A 19711-nucleotide genomic window follows, 5' to 3' on the forward strand; every position below is an offset into this window, starting at 1 on the left:
ACAGTACTGAAAAGACTCAGACATTTGCCGTTAAAATGTATCAAGAGAGAAACTTACAAATCAATTGGTTTCTGCGGTGAGGTAAAACATCTTGTTTGAAATCTGTCCCAGAGGCCTCCAACAGACTAGAATTAAAATAAGACTGCTGTGATAAAGAGGCTAAATGGACTGAGTTTTAGCCTGTGGGCTGGTGGGGAACACTATGGCGGGCTCACAGTTGATGAACATAGTTGCTGCAAATAGTTTCACAAGTAGGACATTATAGATGCCCTTTTCACCCCGGGGAGATGGCAGTCCAGGCCTGACAGCAAGCTACAGAGACTACTCCCTGATTAGTTCCACATGGCATTATGTTTAATTTTATTGGGCGACTGTTAGTCCCTGTGCTAAATGCTATGCTTTTGTGGCAGTTTTGTTGCAAGGGTGACGGGTTGGGCTGAGAAGAGAAAGGGAGGCTCTGAGTGAGTTGAGGGGAGGAAGGGTAGTCCTAGGGAAGGCAGATTGCTGGAGAGAAAGAAATAATTCAAGGAAGGACAGAGTAAGGTCCAAGGAAAGACGGTGGGAACTGCAGTGGCACAACAAAGACTGTTTGGGACTGAGCTGTCTGCTGTACTATTTGGGATGCTGACACTGTGCCCCCACTTCTTTGAAGAAGAAAACCCACCTTGAGACAAGTCTACCTTGTCTTCTTGGGAGTTGACCAAAAAAAAGAGCTCTTTGAAGTGCGGGCACTATGGAGTGCTGATAAAGTAGTCTAAGGTACAGGGGGGAAGTATCATCATACCCTTTGCATTTTCTGGAGCATTTGGTGACCCTGGACCTCCAAGCATCATAAGATTGCTGGGTCCCAGGGGCAGCTTTCCAGGTGTTTCAAGCCAACCTGAATTAAACGGGTCAAAAGGACAGCCAAGTTCTTCTGGGGACTGCCAATCATCAGATTTTTCCAGGAGCTAACCAAAAAGAAGGAGAGCTCTTTGAGGCAAGACTGCTATGGATCACCAGGAAAGTCAGGGACAGAGAAAAGCCTGCATCTCAAAAGCAGAAGCTTGCCCCCTGCAAAGTCACACCAAGGTCAGCTTTAGGGGATCCTGAAGGAAGGAGAGCAAATAAAGGCCTCTTTCTGGGGAGTCCCAAAATACCTGGAGAGCCTTTGGTGTATTTTGGGACTTGGTAATCCCAGGATTGACCAAAAAGAAGGAGCTCTTTGCAATGGGTGTGCTACAAATCACTGGGGAAGCCAGAGAGGAACCAGTGTCAAGTCAAAGGCTCGCCCCCTGAAAAGCCACACCAGGGCAGGGGCCCTGAAGGAGAAAGATTGAATAAAGATGCTTCTTGAGGAGTCTTGAGGAAGAGCTTCCCTTGAAAGATGCATGATCCATGACAAATACTCCTTGACACATAGACTACCTTAATTAAGTTAGCTTGACATATTTATGCACTGATCCTCGCTTGGATATGCTCAAAGATAAAGACTAACCCGTTTGCAGGACGGAGCCTTACTTTTCAAAATATCATTAATGAGGCTTAGTAGAAACAGGAAAGTCTGGAAACCAGACAAAGATTATAGTGTTTAACCTTTTTGAAAAGAAATGATTACATTTAATGAAAAGCCAATTAAGTTTTTAACACACTGGAACTTTTCAAACTGAACTGTGTTTCTCTTTCTCCTTTCCTCAAAAAAATAGAGGGGATTTGCTATAAGAAACAGCTTTATCTGTCCTCAGTTATTGTTTAGAGTGTGACAGCAGTAGTCATAAAACACTTTTAACTACCATATTTTCTCACATACAATGTGCCCCAGAGTTTAATACACACCTTGTTTCTGAAAGGCAGAATGAAGGGGAAAACAGATCTTTCCTTGTATTAAGTAACTGCGTAGCAGAAGCCAGTAAACCAAAGAACCATTTTTCTGCTCCTTCTGAGTCAGGTACAAATTTTACTTTTACTTTTGCCTATAAATGGCAGAAATTGTTCTCATCATACTTCTTGGGCCAGGTACAGACATTATCAGGAATCTGGGTTTTCCATTTGTTGAGGAAAAACAGATTTTTCTCCTTTAAAGGAGAAAAACTGGGAAACTGTGGGTTTCTCCTTGCAGGCTGGCAGAGTTCCAGCTGGGGGGCTGGGGCAGGGGGAGTGGAGTCCAGGGGCGCCATGTGCATGTGTGGGGTGGGATGTGGCATAGGCAGGAGTGCCATGCCACCATGGTAAGGCACAGCAGCAGTGCTGGAGTTGTGTCCCCTGCTGCTGCTGGGCTGGATGGGAGTGCCTCAGCTTGGTGGCCATGGCAGCGCAGTGTTTTCTACCACACATGTCTTGCCCACTGGGCCGCGGAGGCAGTTCCTACCTAGAGCTGGTCCAGCCTGGCTGTAGCCCCGCACCCCACTGTGGGACAGAAATCTGGAGGGGCATGTGCCCCCCTCCCCCAGTGCCCCCATTCCCCATTCTCCACTCCCTTCCTTACATGCTGGGGGTGGGGAGCAGCAGGCTGGGAGTGAAAGGCACCAGCAGGGCCAGGGGGCTGCAGGTTGGGAGTGAGGAACATCAGCAGGGCTGGGACAGGACACTGGCATATAGGGTGCTCAGCACCACAAAGCAGCGGGGGGTTGAGAGGCAGCTGGATCCGCATCCTGGTGACAAAGAGGGCAGGGGGAGCTCTGAGTTTCCATGATAAAAAATCCTAAATCAAACACCAAAATAGGTACTTTGAATAAATACTCTAAATAGGTATTTAGAATGTATTTTATTATAATGATTGAGGTACTGGTAGGCTTTCAAATTGCTTTAAAATTGTAAATATAAACAAAAATAAAATATTGTGTTCAACTGATACCTATGTATACAGTGGTGTTTCATTTTCATTGAGGAAAAACATGGATTTGGGTGTTTTTAATCAGAGAATTTGCATTTTATCAGAGAATTTGGGATTTTCAAATAGCAAAAACCAGGATCCCTGGACATTACACATAAACTGGTATAAGTGACCAAAAATTAGTCTATACCCATAACAGAACAGAAGTGCATCACACAAAGACTGATTTAAAAATGATGGAACCCAGTTTAAGATAGATCTGGATCAATGTGCACGCAAGAACTTAATTAATTTAGGTTACACCAGTGCAAATTTCTGTACCAGATCCCCTATTGATTCATGTTAGGTGCCATCTGCTGGTATCCCAGGCACCTTTGGAGCTCCTGCTAATCCCCCTAACAGGGAGCTGTGTTAGCACTCGCCCCCAGCTCTGCTGCTCTAGCTGAGCTCTCAGTGTGTCCCACCCCCCGAGGTGTCAGAGCTGAGTCAGCAAAGCCTCTGTCCCCAGCCTTGCCTCCTGCCTGTGGTGAGCTGTCAGCTTCAGCCAGGCACGAGTTGTGGGGAGGAACTGAGGCTTCTGCTGCATAGAGCTGGCAGCCAATCTAGGCATTCTCTAGCAGGCAGGAGCACCTTCAACCTGCTGGCCTCAGCCAGTGCAGCAGTCTGCATGCCCCCCAACAACCACAGGATGAATGTGTGTTCTGTTCACTCCTGAACTAACCTTACAGAAACCTGCAAAGGTTTAATTGATTCCACCTCAGGTTTTTTGAATGTCTGTACCTAGCCTCAGTTTCCTGCACACTGGGGGTGGCTACACATTCATTAATACACCCTAGTTACTACACATTAAGTTTAGTATTTGGTTAACCAAGTACTAATTCAATGCATGGTAACTTGCATTACAGCACACTAGTGCTGGCACACGGTTTTGTTTTTTTATACTTACTGCATAGTAGCTTAATAACACTGCACAGTAGTGTATTAACATGGTTTTTAATTGACATGCTACTCTGCAGTGTTATTAGGCTACTGCTCAGTAAGCGTCTTGTGTAGATGTGCCCACTGAGAGGTATGCTCACTGCAGTTTCCATCAGCTTGTTCTGGGAAAAAGAGTATGTTGTATACGAGAAAATATGATGTTAAAGTAAATAATTACATTCAACAAACACAGTATTAATTAACAGAGGTGCACCAATGCTTCGGTCCATATCATATTGGCACAACTAAAGGAAAATTGACATTATTAGCAATCAGTTTTTTTTGGCTGACGTGGCCGATAATATTGCCGATAAATGCCGCATGCATATGCACAGCAACTGCATGCATACGGCCAGCCTGGCAGCTAGAAGAGCAGCATCCAGCTGGTAAGTCTGTTGTGGGGGAAGGGGCGTGGGAGGGGGCAGATCAAGGCCCCTGTGGTGAGGGAGGGAGTGGGACTGGGGCAGAGGCAGGTGCTGCCCAGCCAGGGCAGCGAGCAGGACAGAGCTCCAAGCAGCTCGTTGGGCAAAGGGGGCAGCTCCTGCTGCTGTGCACACCCCACAGGAGGCATGTACCCCAGGATCTGTGTGCGGGGTGAGGGCAGGCTGCTGCTGTGGGCTGAGACCAAGGGTGGCACTGGGCTCTTCTCAGCGGGGGAGCTGGGCAGGGGAGCAGGGGAAGAGGGTTGGCAGCAGTGCTGGGAGCTGGAGGAAATTTCTCATTCTGCCCATCGACTTTTTGGAGGGATGAGATAATAGTGCAATCATCATACTCACTCAATTCTTCACCTCTGTTAAAATGGCTACCAAAGGTGCCCATTACCATTACCTGTAACAGCATTTTTTAATGGGAACTTTTCTCTGCAGGAAACTAAATGGGAACCACCAACCCAAATCAGACAGGCTACAGAGTAGTTATCAATTAGCAACACTTTCTTTCACCAACCTGAGCCCCATTTAAAGAGGTGACAGAGGTATAAGTCTCTATATTTCAAAATCAATAGCCTGAACCATCTAACCCTACCTCACTAACTGTCTTATTCTCAGCTAAAGGAAAAATGTTTTTAATATTATATTATACATTTTATTTCTAAAATATCTTGTCCTATAAAAATACAGGAGAGAGAAGTCAATGGCCCCAGGCCAGTGTATGATGAAATCAATAGAAGTAGGACTGGTCAAAGATTTTCTGTCAAAATTGTTTTTAATGGAAAACTGGGTGTTTGTCAAGCAGAATTCTTCCTAGGAAATACCTAAATTCTGTGAAATTTTTTGGTTTTTCTTTGAAAAACAAGATGCGAATGAGGGACAAAAGATTGGAAAAGGCCTCCTGAGTCATTGAGACAAGTTCTATATATTTAGAACCCTGGTCCTTCATGGGAACTGTTGCTGGATTTTCTCATATCCCCTGGAGGGTGGATATCACAATTAGACTACTGTTATGGACCACAGCCAGAGGGGTCTTTTGATGCAACTGTTTCCTCACATCATGAGGTAAGCTAGGGATGCATCTTGAAAGAGATAACGTGGTCACAAAACTCAGACTTACAGATGAGCATCTGAGCATGACACATCTTTATTGTCCATCATATAGATACTGTCTCCATTATGGAATGGAAAATGTTAGTGGAAACATCTTTTTATGTTTATCTTTTTCACTTGTTACTGAATAAAAAACAATTTCTGACCAGCTTTGATGAAAACACTCTCACTGGCCTCAGTGAGCACTGGATTTGCAATAAATGGCTCTTCTAGCATGCAACTGCATTTACTAAATCTTTTGTTTGTCAGAAATGAAGCCCTGAAACAAAAGACAGTCTTGAACTATAAGGCTAGGATCAAGATCCAAATTTTTCCAAACTATTGGAGCATTTGGATATATGGTCATGGTTTGGAGCTACCTCTAATTAAAACATATGGATACATATGTCCTATGTACTGTAATTTGTGGTGTGTCCCATTAGTATACAAGAAACCCCACAAACTGTCATAAAAAGTATACTGACTTGGCTTATATCTGGCACAGGATAATATCTCTTAATTGTAAAACATGGTGAGATGGGATCAGCCATCTTTTCTACTGTTGATTCTGGAGGTGGGATTTTGGGCTGTAACATATTATCCCAGGGAACTTCTTCATACGCTCTAGACCATTAAGAAAAGAAAAGAAAAATGTTTTAAAACAATAATTATAGATTGTATATGGACTGACATTTACAACTAGCGTACAGAATGATATCAATTTAGGGGATTAAAATGCACCTTCTATATGTAGACTGAATTTTGTAATGGAACTCCTAACAGTCTGGTAACATGATGGCACAAGAAATGTGATTTATTTCTTAAGGATCAGGGAAAAAGAATGATCTGTACAAATGAGTGCCCCCAGAGAGAGCACTGGAGAGATGTGGAAGCAAGCAAAAAGGGTCATCCTTATCTTACTATATAACCCTTTACTCCTGGGGAGGAGAATTCGATGGAGCCAGGAGATCTTCTAATTCAACCTCTTCTGCAGTTAGTCTTAATAAGGTGCTACCCTTTCCAGCAAAGCCTGGGAGCAGAACATAATACTGAGATGACAGTGACAAACGTTAACTATTTAGCCACAATATCTCTCTGAAAAACATGCATCTGCCTTAAAGTTTTTATCATGGGGTGGGGTCCCTAGAGATAGCTGTGATTTCTTTAGGGCCCTGTAACCGTGCCAGCTTCCCCCTGTGGGTGCCTTCTAATCTCGCCTGCCATGTCTTACTATTTGAAATAGTAAAGTGGGAGGCTGCCCATGAGATTGTGTGGTCATGGTCCTGCAGAACCCAACTAAATCCTGCTGTCCTTGGATCCCTTGCCAGGACTTACTCAAAGTCCATGCCTCTTGAGACACCCTGAGCCTTATGGGCTAGATGCATGACTCCAAAACTGCCCCTTTACCACAGCCCATGCCTTGCAGGTGGAATTCAAATGTTGTCCCTCTGAGGCCTTAGTCTAGCTTGGCCTCCTGTCGTCACTGGGCCCTTGGCCTCTGTCTACACACCTTCCCTGGTGCTGGGCTCTCCGCAGCCCGTCACTGTGCCCTCTCTGGCGTTGGGCTCTCCGCAGCCCCTGTCACTGGGCCCTCTCTGGTGCTGGGCTCTTGACTCTGCTTCTATGAGGCCTTCTCCTTCCCCAATAACCTCAGCCAGTCTACCGGGTTAAAAACAACAACACAAACTGTCTTCAGTCCCAACCCTGGAGCTTATATGTGCCCAGGGCCCTGCCTTCTTCTGGTCAGCTGACTGGGTGCAGGTGCAGGCTAATTCCCTCGTTAGCCTGCTGCCACAGCAACCTGCACCTGTGGGGTTTCTGCCTGGCTCCTAAGGCCCTCTCTCTAGGCAGTTTCTGCTCTTAAATGAGCAGGCACACCTTAGTGCCCTGCGACAGTTTCATATTAAAAGTCCCTGGCACCTCTCACTTCAGGAGTTCAAAAGTCCTCTTGGGGTATGACTTTTTTGGGGGGAAGCTGGTAGAAGTTTTGGAAGAAAAGGACTGTTTAAACTGAGACTTATCGAAAGGCTTGTTGAAAAAAGAGGACTCACAATGTATCATTAAAAAAACCGGATCTAGGTGTTTGGAAGCAACCTCAGTATGCTCACATTGCATGCCATCTTTACACACACAAACAGAAACTGCTTTGAAATTGGAAAGTATTATTGGCTGCATTTTTTCAGAAAGAGCTATAGATAGGGTGCAGTGCAGCAAGGTGGTTAAGAACTAGCTGCAAAACTGCCAGACATGATATTGATGTGGCATGACTTGCCTCTTTGGAATGAAGGAAGTCTGTATACCACAGGCATGGGGCACAATCTGTATAATGGAGGTACTCATTGGTATCCATATTTGGCAAGTGCTTTGGATCCTACAGATAACAATGTGCCTAAATACCATTAAGCAAATTTCACAAAGAAAAAAGCTATAGTACAGGAAGATCTCTGTGATGCATCCAGGCAGTGAGGTGGAATAGCTTTCAATACCTTAGCCAAGAGTCCTTATTTCAAATCCCATGTCTAAGCTTTGTGTAGATACAGAGATCATTTAATCTTTTCCTGCCTCAGTAAAGAGGCTATGGTTCTTGCAAGTGCTGGGAGTTTCCCGATGGAAACTGCTATGAAACAACCACTGCAGACTTTCCACTAGTATTTACTGTGGTTAACCCAAATCACTGGGCTGGTGATTCCCAGGTTCTGATCCGAGTTCTAATTATCACAGTCTTCTGTGATGACCCTGAGTGAAGATACACAAGGAAGGGTGCAGCATTCTGAAATAAAGCTGACACAGTGGCCTACTTGGATTTTATGTTTTTGACTTTAGGTTGCAGGACAGAACTACTGCCCTTCTCTCCCCTCCTGCTGACTTACGTGCATGTTATCATCTACAGCATGGGATGCCTGGTGTGTCCCATCAGCTTGACCTATGGCATCCAATTCTGGCTGCCAGGATCTGTGAAACAACTGTGTTGCATTTTTAGTACTGAGTAAAGATGTATTTATTTAGGCTATAACTAGTGCACTGTGGACACGTCTACATGTGCAAATAATCCAGGACCAGTTTACTCTACAGTAAACTCTCCTGGGCACAAATCTACAAGTGCAGGGACTCAGGAGTGAATTTGATGCTTATGGCAGGAATCTGCTCCCTCCCCTGCCAGCCCTGCGCCAGGCCCCTGCACCAGCCAGGGGTAGCTCTAGGTTCCCCCTGGGTGCTAGCAGGGAACACAGGGCCAGGAGACAGCTGTCTCTTGGTGGAGGCTGGAACATTGTTTCCTGCTGCTGAGGCGGACTCCACTACAGCAGCCCGGGTGGGAACAATGTCCCCCCGTCCCGGCAGAAGGCAGCTCCCAGGCCCTGCTCTGTGATTGTGGGGTCAGGGATGGGAGATCCTTATCTCCCAGCGCCAGCTCCATGGTCATGGGGCCAGCACAGATAGATCCTTATCTCCCAGCCTGAGCTCCACAGTTGGAGAGCTGGGGCTAGGACATCTTTCCTTATCTCCCAATGCCAGTTTCATGGTTGTGGGGCCAGCATTGGGAGATAAGGATCTCCCAGCACCGGCCCTGAAACTGTGCATCTTGGGCTGGGAGAGAAGAATCTCTCAGCACTGACACCATGACCGTGGAGCTTGGGCTAGGAGATGGCCAGCCCCACGATTGTGATCACAGGCCAGGGGCTGGGAGCTCCCTACTGCTGGGGCAGAGGGACATTGACCCCACCCGAGATCTGGTGGTGGAGACTGCCCTGGCAGCAAGCATCTCCTGGGGGTAGGGAGCAATCTCCTGCCCCTTGCTGCCCAGCAGCAAATGTGCTCCTGGTCAGGCATCTACACATGCACTACTGCACAGTAAGTAATCGAGAGTAAATTTGCTACTTGTATTTACAGGTAGCAAATTTACTCATAATTAGCGCCAATTACTGCACAGTAAGCATCTAATCTCGAGTAAAGAGTCTCGTGTAGAAACACCCTATTTTCAGTAAAAACACTATTCACATTCTAGGGAAGAAAGTTCTTAACAAAGCTGGAGGACACTTAAGAATTTCTAATGTATGTGGATAAAGTAACTCCTAGTGTAATGAATATTGAAATCACTATTACCCACACATAGAGGCTGAACCATAAATTATTGCTTTGTCATATTAAAATAAAACCATGATCAAAATGGATCCTTCTTTTAAATTCTCTGATTTTTGCAACAGCAAAAAATGGATGGGAAGAGACCATTCTGTGACAAACACAGATGATAGGTGAAACAAATATGCTTATTTTGTTTTAAGGGAAATAAGCAGTCTAGAATTATATGTAATAAAACTGTCCCATAATTGGCACTGAAGGAAATGGGTATTATGACATAGATTGAAAGACAGCTGTCATTCAGAACTGATCTTGTTCCCTACTTGGAAGATTAACAAATTAGCCCCCAGTCTCCTGGTACAGAATGAGTAACTCCTCCTAACCCCAGTAGTTCAGTTTTGCTGAACTGCACTCCCCCACTTAAATGTACAGCTCCTGAAAACTGCATAAAGGCAGATGATGACAATGAAGTAAAATAATCTCTTCATGAAAAAGATTTTTCACCTTTGGGTACTTGAGCGATAGAAATAGTCCCTTGCTTTCTCTTCTCTCCAATTTGCAGAAGGGTCACTTGATTTCTATAGAAAATATAATGTGGTACAGCATATGGTAGAGTGCAAAAAATAGTTCACGCAATGCCGCAAACACACATGAAACTGAGTTTTGGGGGGCAGAGGGGAGATGAGCTGAGAGGTTTGTTTTGGTGGAAGTTGAATTTGTCCTTTGTATCAAAATGTGGAATAAGCAATTTTACACTCTTTTTTCAAAAGTCGAACTTCCACTCTTGTGTTCCACTTCAACAATGGACTTAAGCATGTAAGTAACTTTAAACATGTGAACAGAAAAAGTCAATGGGTTCAATGACAATGTAGAAGAATAAGGATCATCTCCTTTTAGAAACAGTGCTATCGGGAGGTTGCTTTAGATGCATTCGTTTTTTCAGACCCCAAAGGGGGAGTAACTATCGCATGAGGGCAGTGGTACTCAAACTCTGGCTGTTGGGACTCTGTCATCTAACCCACTGAGCTTCCCGTAGGTCTGGCTCTAGAAGAGGCCTCAGTTAATGTTGCTACCACTCCCTCACTGCCAAATGTCTGGACCTCTGCAGATCCCCACAGCTGGATGACACAGTCCTGCATGCTGGATCAATCCTGTAGATTGATCTGGCCCATGGATCAATCTGGATCTGGCCCGCAGACCAAACCTGCCTACAGGATCTGACCTGTGGACTGGCCCCATGCCACTCATCTGACCTGTGGGTCCCGAAGGCTGAGCACCACTGCAGAGGGGTATTTTTATACTAGATGCATCTCTCTGAAATCTCAAATCTTTGCCCTTTCTCTATCTCTAGTGTGGGTATGTAGACATATATATTCATATTACACAACTATTAATATTCATGTAGTCTGCAAATCAAATCTCACACTATCATCTAAACCAGTGGTTCTCAACCTTTTTTGTACTAGGGCTCATTTGTAAACACTGATGGTCAGTCCCAACCCAGTGCCCTTCACTGCTGATCCGCAGCCCCCACCCCCAGGCACCAGCACCCAAGTGTGTGTGGGGGGGGGTAGGGATTGTGAAGTGGTGGGCAGGGAGGCCACAAGCAGTCCCTTGCAGGCTGGAACTCTGCCAGCCTGCAAGGGAAAAGCCCTGTTTTCCCAAATTTTTCTCCTTTAAAGGAGAATCCGTTTTCAAAGTTTGTTGATCTATTTCTAAAGTTTGTCTGCAACACTGATTTTTGTGACCTACTTTTCAGTCATGACCCACAGGTTGAGAAATGCTGATCTAGAGCCTCAATTAAGGAACAGGACTATATGTAGCTGACTTCATAATTGCCCCTTGATTGATTTATGCAGGATTTAAAGATGCAACAAAAAGATTTTGCAAAACATCAGAGGCAGTGTTCACTACTGCAAAGTGAGCATTTTATTTTAACTAAACAGTACGCACTCATCTGAAACACAGTGCTTCTTTCACTCTAATTGGACAAAGAAATTGACGTAGTATTCTCAGATGCCATCATTACACGAAAATAGTTGGCAAGAATTATTTTAAATGGAAACCACTGTGCAGATTAGAAATCTTAAAAATGTTTTCTAGAATCCAGGTTTGATTAATCATTAAAACAAGTAGCATCAGACACATTACCTTAAGGTTTGGGTCCACGTGAAATGCACATTTATGTATTGGAATGGCATCATTTTGTTTAAGTGGAGCAGGAGTAACTTTCACTGGACTTGTCCACCCTGAAAGAAAGGACTTGATACTGTGTGAATCATTTTAAAGCAACAATTTGTTAAACTAAATGAAAGCATATATAATATGCATTTTTTATAACAAAACCATATATGCATGGGAAAGAAGTTCATTAAAACAAGATGTTTGCTATAATACTGTTAGTAAATTTCTCGAGGGAACTGGGCTTATTTAGTCTAGAGAAGAGGAGACTGAGAGGGGATTTAATAGTAGCCTTCAAATACCTGAAAGGGGGCGCAGGGTCAAAAGAAGATGGAGCTAGGCTGTTCTCAGTGGAAGATGATAGAACAAGGAGCAAATGGTCTCAAGTTGCAGCAAGGGAAGTTTAGGTTAGATATTAGGAAGAATTTTCTTACTAGGAGGGTAGTAAAACACTGGAACAGGTTAGCCAGAGAGGTGGTGCAATTTCCATCCTTGGAGGTTTTCAAGACCCAGCTAGACAAAGCCTTGGCTGGGGTGATATAGTTGGGGACATTCCTGGGGGGGTTTGATTAGATGGCCTCCTGAGGTCCCTTCCAACCCTAATTTTATATGATTCTATTATTATAATTTGTTGTATAATCACAATGAAAAAATTAACTCCTGTGGTGGGATTGTTAAAAGTGGAGGTTTGGATTTTGTTATAAATAGATTTATTATAATGAGGTTGTACTGTAGTCTATATGTTATCATGAAAACCATAAAACTATATTCATTCACCCATTTCTAGAACCTCAGAGAGATTTACAGACTTGCACCAAAATAAATTAAAAATACATGGAGCTGATTTGGCCCTAATATCAGAATATGATGTGTTATCAATGAAAATAAAGTTACCTTATTTAATGCATGCAAGAAAAATATCCCAATCAGTAATTATAATAAAATTGCACTAATACAACTGAAAAGAGTCATCACATGCACATTGCTGAAACTACCTAGGTTCTTGTACACTTATCAAATGAAAAGCATGCATTTCAACATACAGAGGATTGGGTTGTAAGTTGTGCACAGTGTCCATGCAGTAATACCTTTATGAAGCAGTCTGTTTTTTGCTGATTCTGAGAGGTATACTTTTCAAAAGGTGTAGCTGGTAGGCAGTCACAGCACAGTTCTGTCTGTGCTATGAGAATACTCCCCTCTCATACCATCTCTCACCCTCATTATAGTTGCCCCTCTCAGCCATAGCCACATGAGCAGAGGTGTATGTTTGCAGCAGCACAAATAATAGAGGCACAAATTTGTGCCACTACTTTGTGCCCCAGTGCATGCCCCTATGAACTTTGCTACAGGACACTCTGTCCTACTGCTCCACGTGCTGTGTGGGGAGGAGGGAATCCACTGTGGAGCTCCTGTGCTGAGGTACTCTGCACCCTAGTCAGCCACAAAGCAGTTGGCTGGGGCACAGTGTGCCTTGAGGTGGGGGAGCTCTGGGGGAGTCTCCACACCGAGGCACATGGAGACAGGGGAGCAGCCAGCCCAGACCTTTTTGGCACTGCTTTTCTCTTCTGCATATTTTTTTTTTACTACCAGGAAATCCCAGTGTCCAATTTTGCCCTGGCGCTGCAAATTAGCATCATCGTGTGTGGTTTAATGTGCAATGCATGCATTTTGTGGCACCACAAAGAGATCTGCGGTGCCACAAATTCCACATGTCTGGATCTATCCCTCAAATCTGAAGGGATCAAATTTTCTCTCTGTACTCTTTTCTCCTGTCTCTGGCACAATTATCAAGGTTATCCAATGAATACAAAGCTTATTATAATGTATTTAGTACCAAGAATATATGAGCCACTGTATCTGGCAGTAGTTAAAGTCAGGTCTTCCCCAGAAACAAATAGTCCTTTGAATATGACTAGGGCTAATAAAACAGCTTAAATCACAAGGCCAAGATTTTTCAGAAAAGGAAATGAAACTAAGCCTTCAGTATTTAGGCTGTTAAGTCAGCATCCTGATTTTCAAAAGGTCTGAGTATCCAACAGCTACCGCTGACCTCATTTTAGGCTGTTTTAAATAGTGGGTGCATCTACATTTGCAATTAGTGCACCTGAATAAACCCTGGTGCAGTTCATTCTGGCATTTATTGCTCTTGGGTGCAGTGTTTACACATGTGCCTGGCACTGCAGCATGTTAAGCTGGGGTGGCGCAGCCCTGGCTGGCAGGGGCCGTGGGGAGTCAGTCTGCCAGCCTGGAGCTGTTCCCCTGACTCAGCCTACGATGGAGGAGCTGGCTCGGGCAGGAGGGTGATATAGTGCAGGACTAACCAGTAGGCAGCAACTGCACTGTAGCAGCCTTGTACCCCAGCCAGTCCCAGTCAGCATTTACATGTGCATTGTGGTGGAGTAAATAATTCCACTGTAGGATACTACCTATGTTGGGTAGTACTAACCTACAGTGGAGTTAATTAGTTTGCTCTGGCCTAACAGCTCCATACATGTAGACGGTAATGCTTTACTGCGGAGCTAATTAGGCAACTCCACAGTAAGCGTCTCATGGAGATGCCCCCAGTTAATGTTTTTTCAAATAAATCATTGTCAAGTAAAAGAAGCCTGTTGAGAAATGTCTCAAAAACAAGCAGATGTGGGTCACTTAAAAGTTCACAACTGCATCCTCAATTTGCCTCAGCCTTGTGTGAACTTAGAATGCTGCCTGGGATGATACAAGCCTAATATGCCCATTAAGAAGCTTTCTGATGTTGTTTTCGTTCCTATAAAGCTGTATTAGTTGTGTATATAGACAGTACATGTGTATGACTGCCCTCTACAGGCAAGAAGCAGACATGCAGATGTATTATAAGTAGGTTCCTCCAGTGGTTATACAGTACTAAAACACCGTTCCATAGACTCATTGATTAAAGGCCAAATGTTGCAGGAGTTATTCCTCATGCTGTATGTATAAAATAAATATGACAGCTGTGCTGCCTGCATGTCTTATAAGGACACAGCTCTAATTTTACATTTGCTTTAATAATTGGACATATGAATTTTCAGGGACCTCTGCTCTATCACAGTACATTATAATTTGCTATGTTGACACCTGCATCCTGCTGCTGGAATAATTAATCTTCTAACTGTCCTTTCTCCTTCTGGTTTCAACAGAGATTCAGCATAGTCATATTAATTTTTGCCCTGGGGTCGAGTTTCTCAGCTTGCAATTTCCCCCTGTAGCCTTGTTCATCCTGCAGGATTGAAGGCAGCATGCTCTGATTGCTCCTGTCAAGATTGGGAACTCGCTGGCTTGGTTTTATATCACATTAACTACCAAGAACAAGTTGACTTATTATTTGAAATTAGCCCCTCAACTCTTACAAAGCAGGGATTTATGGCAATTATAAATTTGGGTGCATTTTAATTTATCTTTTTGTTTCTGCGCCAGCATCCCTTGAGGGTATACTTGGGTCACATTTTCAATTTCTTAGGCACCAAGAGAAGTAAACATTTCCTATTTTTTTTAATGTGAAAACTGAGATTTGTGCTTACTTGCATAAAACCAGGAGCAGAAGTTTTATAAAAACACCAAAATGACATGAGTTGTCAACACTGCATCCTCTCATTAAGGCTATGCATTGTACATTAAAGGCATGACCTTATCCACTGGTGGTTAATGGGAGAGCTAGTGTTTATTTCATTGGGGCTGGACGCTGCTACTGGTACACCCCCTTATTAGGTGGCTGTGATCCTAGGTTTAAACTTTACTGTTTGTTTCAGCTCTTTGTCAAATTTGATTTGTGTAACAGAAAAATAAATATGTCCCACCACTCACTCGCTCTTTCGTTTCTCTTTTCCTATGGAACCATTTCAAGATTAAACTCAGCCACTGAAACTGATTTCACAAAGAAACAAAATAAAAACAGTATCTTAAATTGCAAAGGTTGATTACAAATGAAGCCACATAGAAGAAATGAGGCTGTTAAACAAGCAAAGAATTTCTCCTCTACTTGGCAATGGTGAAAAGCTATCACACGATGAATATATATAACTTCGCAGATCATAAATTATCAAATCCCTGGAGGAAATACAATTGGTTTTACTAGTAATAGAGAGCCCTTGAGGGATTACTTTGATTTTGATGCAGCACTTTCTGGATGAGCTGCTTACAGGATTATTAGGAAGCATGCCGTTACACATTTCAATGTATGCTGTATAATTGTTTAAGTACATGTGCTGTCAAAAACAGATTTTTGGTTAGTACCAGAAGGCAGTATTCTATTATTAGTTAACGCTGTTTATATGCTGCAGAGATTGTGAACTATATAAACTATGAGTCCTTGGGTAAGTAAACAGACAGTCTTGCTCTTTTTACTACAAATATTTGACTTTATTATTTTTTTGTTAACTCTGGGTGTCCCCTCTTCCCTTTCTTCTTGATGGCAGGATAAAACGTTTGACCAGGTAGGCATCTACATCATTGCATGGGACAGGATCAGTTGGAACTCCTGATCCAGCAGCTCCTGGATCGATAGGAGATGGGGAGACACAATGTTTGAAGCCTGCCCCACATCCAGATCAGCTTGGAGGGGAGGTTATTCTGGTAAATATTGTAAATAACATTATCACTTTCTCCCAAATTCCCAACCACCTTCATACCTGCAGCCAGGTCATCCCAGTTGCTGAGAAGCAGATCCAAAATAAAGGAACCCCTACTTGCTTCCTTTCTTTTAGTTTTCCAGAAAATTGTCCTTTAAAGCTGTTAAAAATGTGCTGGCCTTTCTTGTATTTTGCTATTTCAAGAAAATTAAAATTCTTCATTTTTACTACTTCACAAATCTTAAGTATTCTTGTTATTTGCTAGGAAAATGCTTCATCTACTTGCTTACTGATTTAGTGGTTGATAGCAGGCCTCCACCATAATATCACTATTCTATTCTCCCTTCATTTTCAACCACATATGCTTAAAAATAATTTTTTGGAGGGGGCGGGGGTAGAGCTTGGACTAAATTAATCCATTCTTGACATATAGTGAAATGTCTGATCCCTTTTTCCTGGACCTAACTTCTAAAACAAGCTACCCCCCGCCCCCCCAACAATTTTCCACTTACGGGAATTATTCCACCACGTTTTTTTCCAGGTCATGATCCTCTGTACACTTGCATGTGGTAGTTTTGCTGCCATCCACCATAGAATCTAGTTTAAAGCTCTCCTTATCAGGTTAGCCAATGTCCAAAAACACTTGTAAATAAAACCAGGCTTGGAAAGCTTTTGCCCAGCTTTCATGAAGAAATTGCTGTTGGAGTGGCTCTTTCAGGTGTCTTTCCTAAGATACTCTGAGTTTTGCCATTGACTTCAGTGGAACTAAGATTTAACCCTAAGACCTTAACTTGGGTCTTTCTGACATACCTGAAGAAAAGTATTTGATGGTACAGGTTTCCCTTGCTTTATACAGGTTCTGTATATGGGAATGCACTCTTATGCAGTCTTTTTATACCAAAAATTAATTATATGCGAGGTAAATTCACTCTTAAGTGATTGGTGTGGTGGAAGCTCACAGTCAGCCGCTTTGTGAGGTGCATTGTGGGAATGATGTGCACTAAAATATAGTCTGTGTGGATCTGTGCTCCTTGCTCGTTGTCTGCAACACATGTTTCTGTAGTTGCCATCCCCATTATGGCAACATTCACCACCATCCTATGCTTGTGTGTACTGTCTGCTGTTGGTGACTATCAAAACTGCCTTGCAAAAGTGGTAGAAATGGGTCTGGGGGTCAGTACAGTCGAGGTCTTGGAACGTATCCCTATTTGTTACATTGCAAAGTGGGCTCCCTTTATGCAAATTATGCGCCATTTTCCAGGAACACGTACAACATAAAGTGATGGAAACTTGTATGTGCCTGAGTCTTGGATTTATCTGCCATTTCAGACCACTGTAAGTTAGACAATGACTTGGTCACAGAGTTTCATGTTTTCTCTTGATCTATGTCCCTTTTCAGCCATCTCTAGCTAAGATCCTCCGTCCCCTCATTTTCTTCTCCAGAAACGAGCAGAAAAGCAGCTGTTTACCTCTGGTGATTTGTGCTATTTTGCCATAAAAGCCAGAAATATATGTAAAAACAAAACATTGAATCAGAGAAAATATTAAAAGAACAGAATTTGAGAAACTGAGCACGAGTGATAGAGGTTGAACAAAGAAAAGATTGATAGACTGGTTAAGGTTATACTTCATTTACTAATTTATTTGTGGCTTTAAAAAATTACTTTTGGAACTATAGTAGGCTTCATGTTTTTTATTTAAAGCAAAAAATTTTAAATGATATGACAAAGGTAACCAAAATTATTGCTAAAATTTGTGGAACTCAAGGACTTTATGATGACTAATTTGAATAAAACACAATTAATTTACAGTGCTAACAATGGTATTTTTGCATTGTAAAAACGTTCTTTATAGTTCTGAATATTAATGCAGTCTACACTAAAGATCATATGGATCTTCTTATCTTTCAGAAACTTTGTTATAGTATGCCCAAGGATCTTCTAAAATTTTGTTCAGGTTTCTAAGAACATTAAGGAAATTATTTTTGGATTCTGTTAAACTGTAAAAAAAAAGTTTTGCTGTACTGCTTAATGATTGTGATGCATTTTGCTTTTAGAAGTACCCTATAGAGTGTTTTATAGTTTCAGTTCTTTCAACAGATTCTGGTTTGAAGGATTAAGCCAGTCTGATCATGTTCCCACTAAAGTCAATGAGTTTTGTTGCCAACTTTAAGGGGAGTAGAATCAGGCCCCAATGGGCAAGTCAGCTCCATGTATCAGTTCTTGAATACTATCTGATATTTTGTTGTATATATAACTAAACAGCATGTATTTGGACCAAGACACCTCAATGGTTCTAGAGGAATTCCACTCTACGATCCACATCACTGTCAAGTTGTGCCCTGGTTGAAGTGACTTTAGCTCTGTGGCATGCCATGTCAAAAGATACATCAGTGTTTAGGGTTGCTACTCTTCAAACTGATAAGCTATACCAGCTTACTCATTTTTATTACTTTAATTACCTTTTAAGAGATTATGGTTTATTTTATATTAATTAATTTCAAATTCTTTTGCTTTCTCTTTGTAAGCTATAATTTCCTATTTGGCACCTGGATGCTGCTCTTGGGACAATTAATCATCTGTTCTGTTTTTTTCCATGGTTGGTTTCAATGTAAATATCAAATGCAAACGTATTATATTAAGGTCATAATTTGTAGGTTCTGTGGGGCAGAGAGTGTCTTTGTGCCTTGTAGAGCCCAAGCTGTGATTAACAAGTAATAATAATAACTTGCTTTACCTCCAAGTCGTGCCCTGATCAAAGCATCTGACACTTTCCTGGAATTCCAACGTCTGTCCTGGTTCATTTCCTCTAACAAAATCATATGCCTTCTGTGTGCAGCCTGCAGGGTTTTTTCTGGAGCGGGAACCCGCTGATGAGGTTTTACATCACTGTAATCCACCAGTGAATCAATGGTTCTGCCACAGTTTGGTTGCAAAAGAGCATCAGCTCCTGCACTTATGAATCCCGAGCAGGGGTCAACCAAAGGCACATTGTCCCAGTGTGGGAATAAAGGATAGTCCGGCCCACCTGTTGGAGTGTAAGGATTGAATTTAAGAAAAGATTTACTGTCTCTCTGCTGGAAGCTGTCAAAATCATGTCTGTCATCAGGTCCTCTCACAGAAGGCATGTACATTTTCTGTAACAGATTTTGATATTGCTGGCGACCCATCTTGTGAATTGGTTTGACTGACAGATTGACTGTTTTCAAGCCACTAATCTGCCTTTCAGCTCCCTGGGAAACCATGGTCATTCTCTTTACCCCCTTAGCTGACAGCAAATTAAAGGATCGACTTTATCTTACTTCTCACTTTCTGAAATCCTGTCCAATAAGGCACAGTAAATAGGAGTGCATCCACCAAAAAACACTTCAGATAAACCCTAAAAGCCAAAACACTAGTTTAAAAGGTGAATTCTTCCCTGTAAAAGAGCAAAAAAGGAAGCCAGAGAAAGAATGAAGCTGTCAGATGAGCAAAAAGTCTGTTTGTTGCTTGGCAACAGCGGAACACTAACACACAATGCAACTTGTAACTGTGTAATCATCATAACCTGATACCTAGAGG

The 19711-nt window shown here is 42.6% G+C and overlaps 1 protein-coding gene across 1 annotated transcript in view; it reads right to left on the reverse strand.

Annotated features, from left to right (window-relative positions):
• SPMIP7 (sperm microtubule inner protein 7) overlaps positions 1–19395 on the reverse strand; it is a 47760-nt gene extending 28365 nt beyond the window's left edge. The window contains exons 1-5 of the mRNA XM_019483853.1: positions 18888–19395; positions 11539–11636; positions 9892–9965; positions 5796–5934; positions 58–125 (exon numbers count right to left, since the gene is read on the reverse strand). Of these exons, the coding sequence (XP_019339398.1) occupies positions 58–125; positions 5796–5934; positions 9892–9965; positions 11539–11636; positions 18888–19395 (887 nt within the window). The remainder of the gene's footprint in view (positions 1–57; positions 126–5795; positions 5935–9891; positions 9966–11538; positions 11637–18887) is intronic.
• Positions 19396–19711: the final 316 nt, after the last annotated feature.

Source organism: Alligator mississippiensis, chromosome 5 (genome assembly GCF_030867095.1).
Source record: "Alligator mississippiensis isolate rAllMis1 chromosome 5, rAllMis1, whole genome shotgun sequence".
NCBI classification, from domain to species: Eukaryota; Metazoa; Chordata; order Crocodylia; family Alligatoridae; genus Alligator; species Alligator mississippiensis.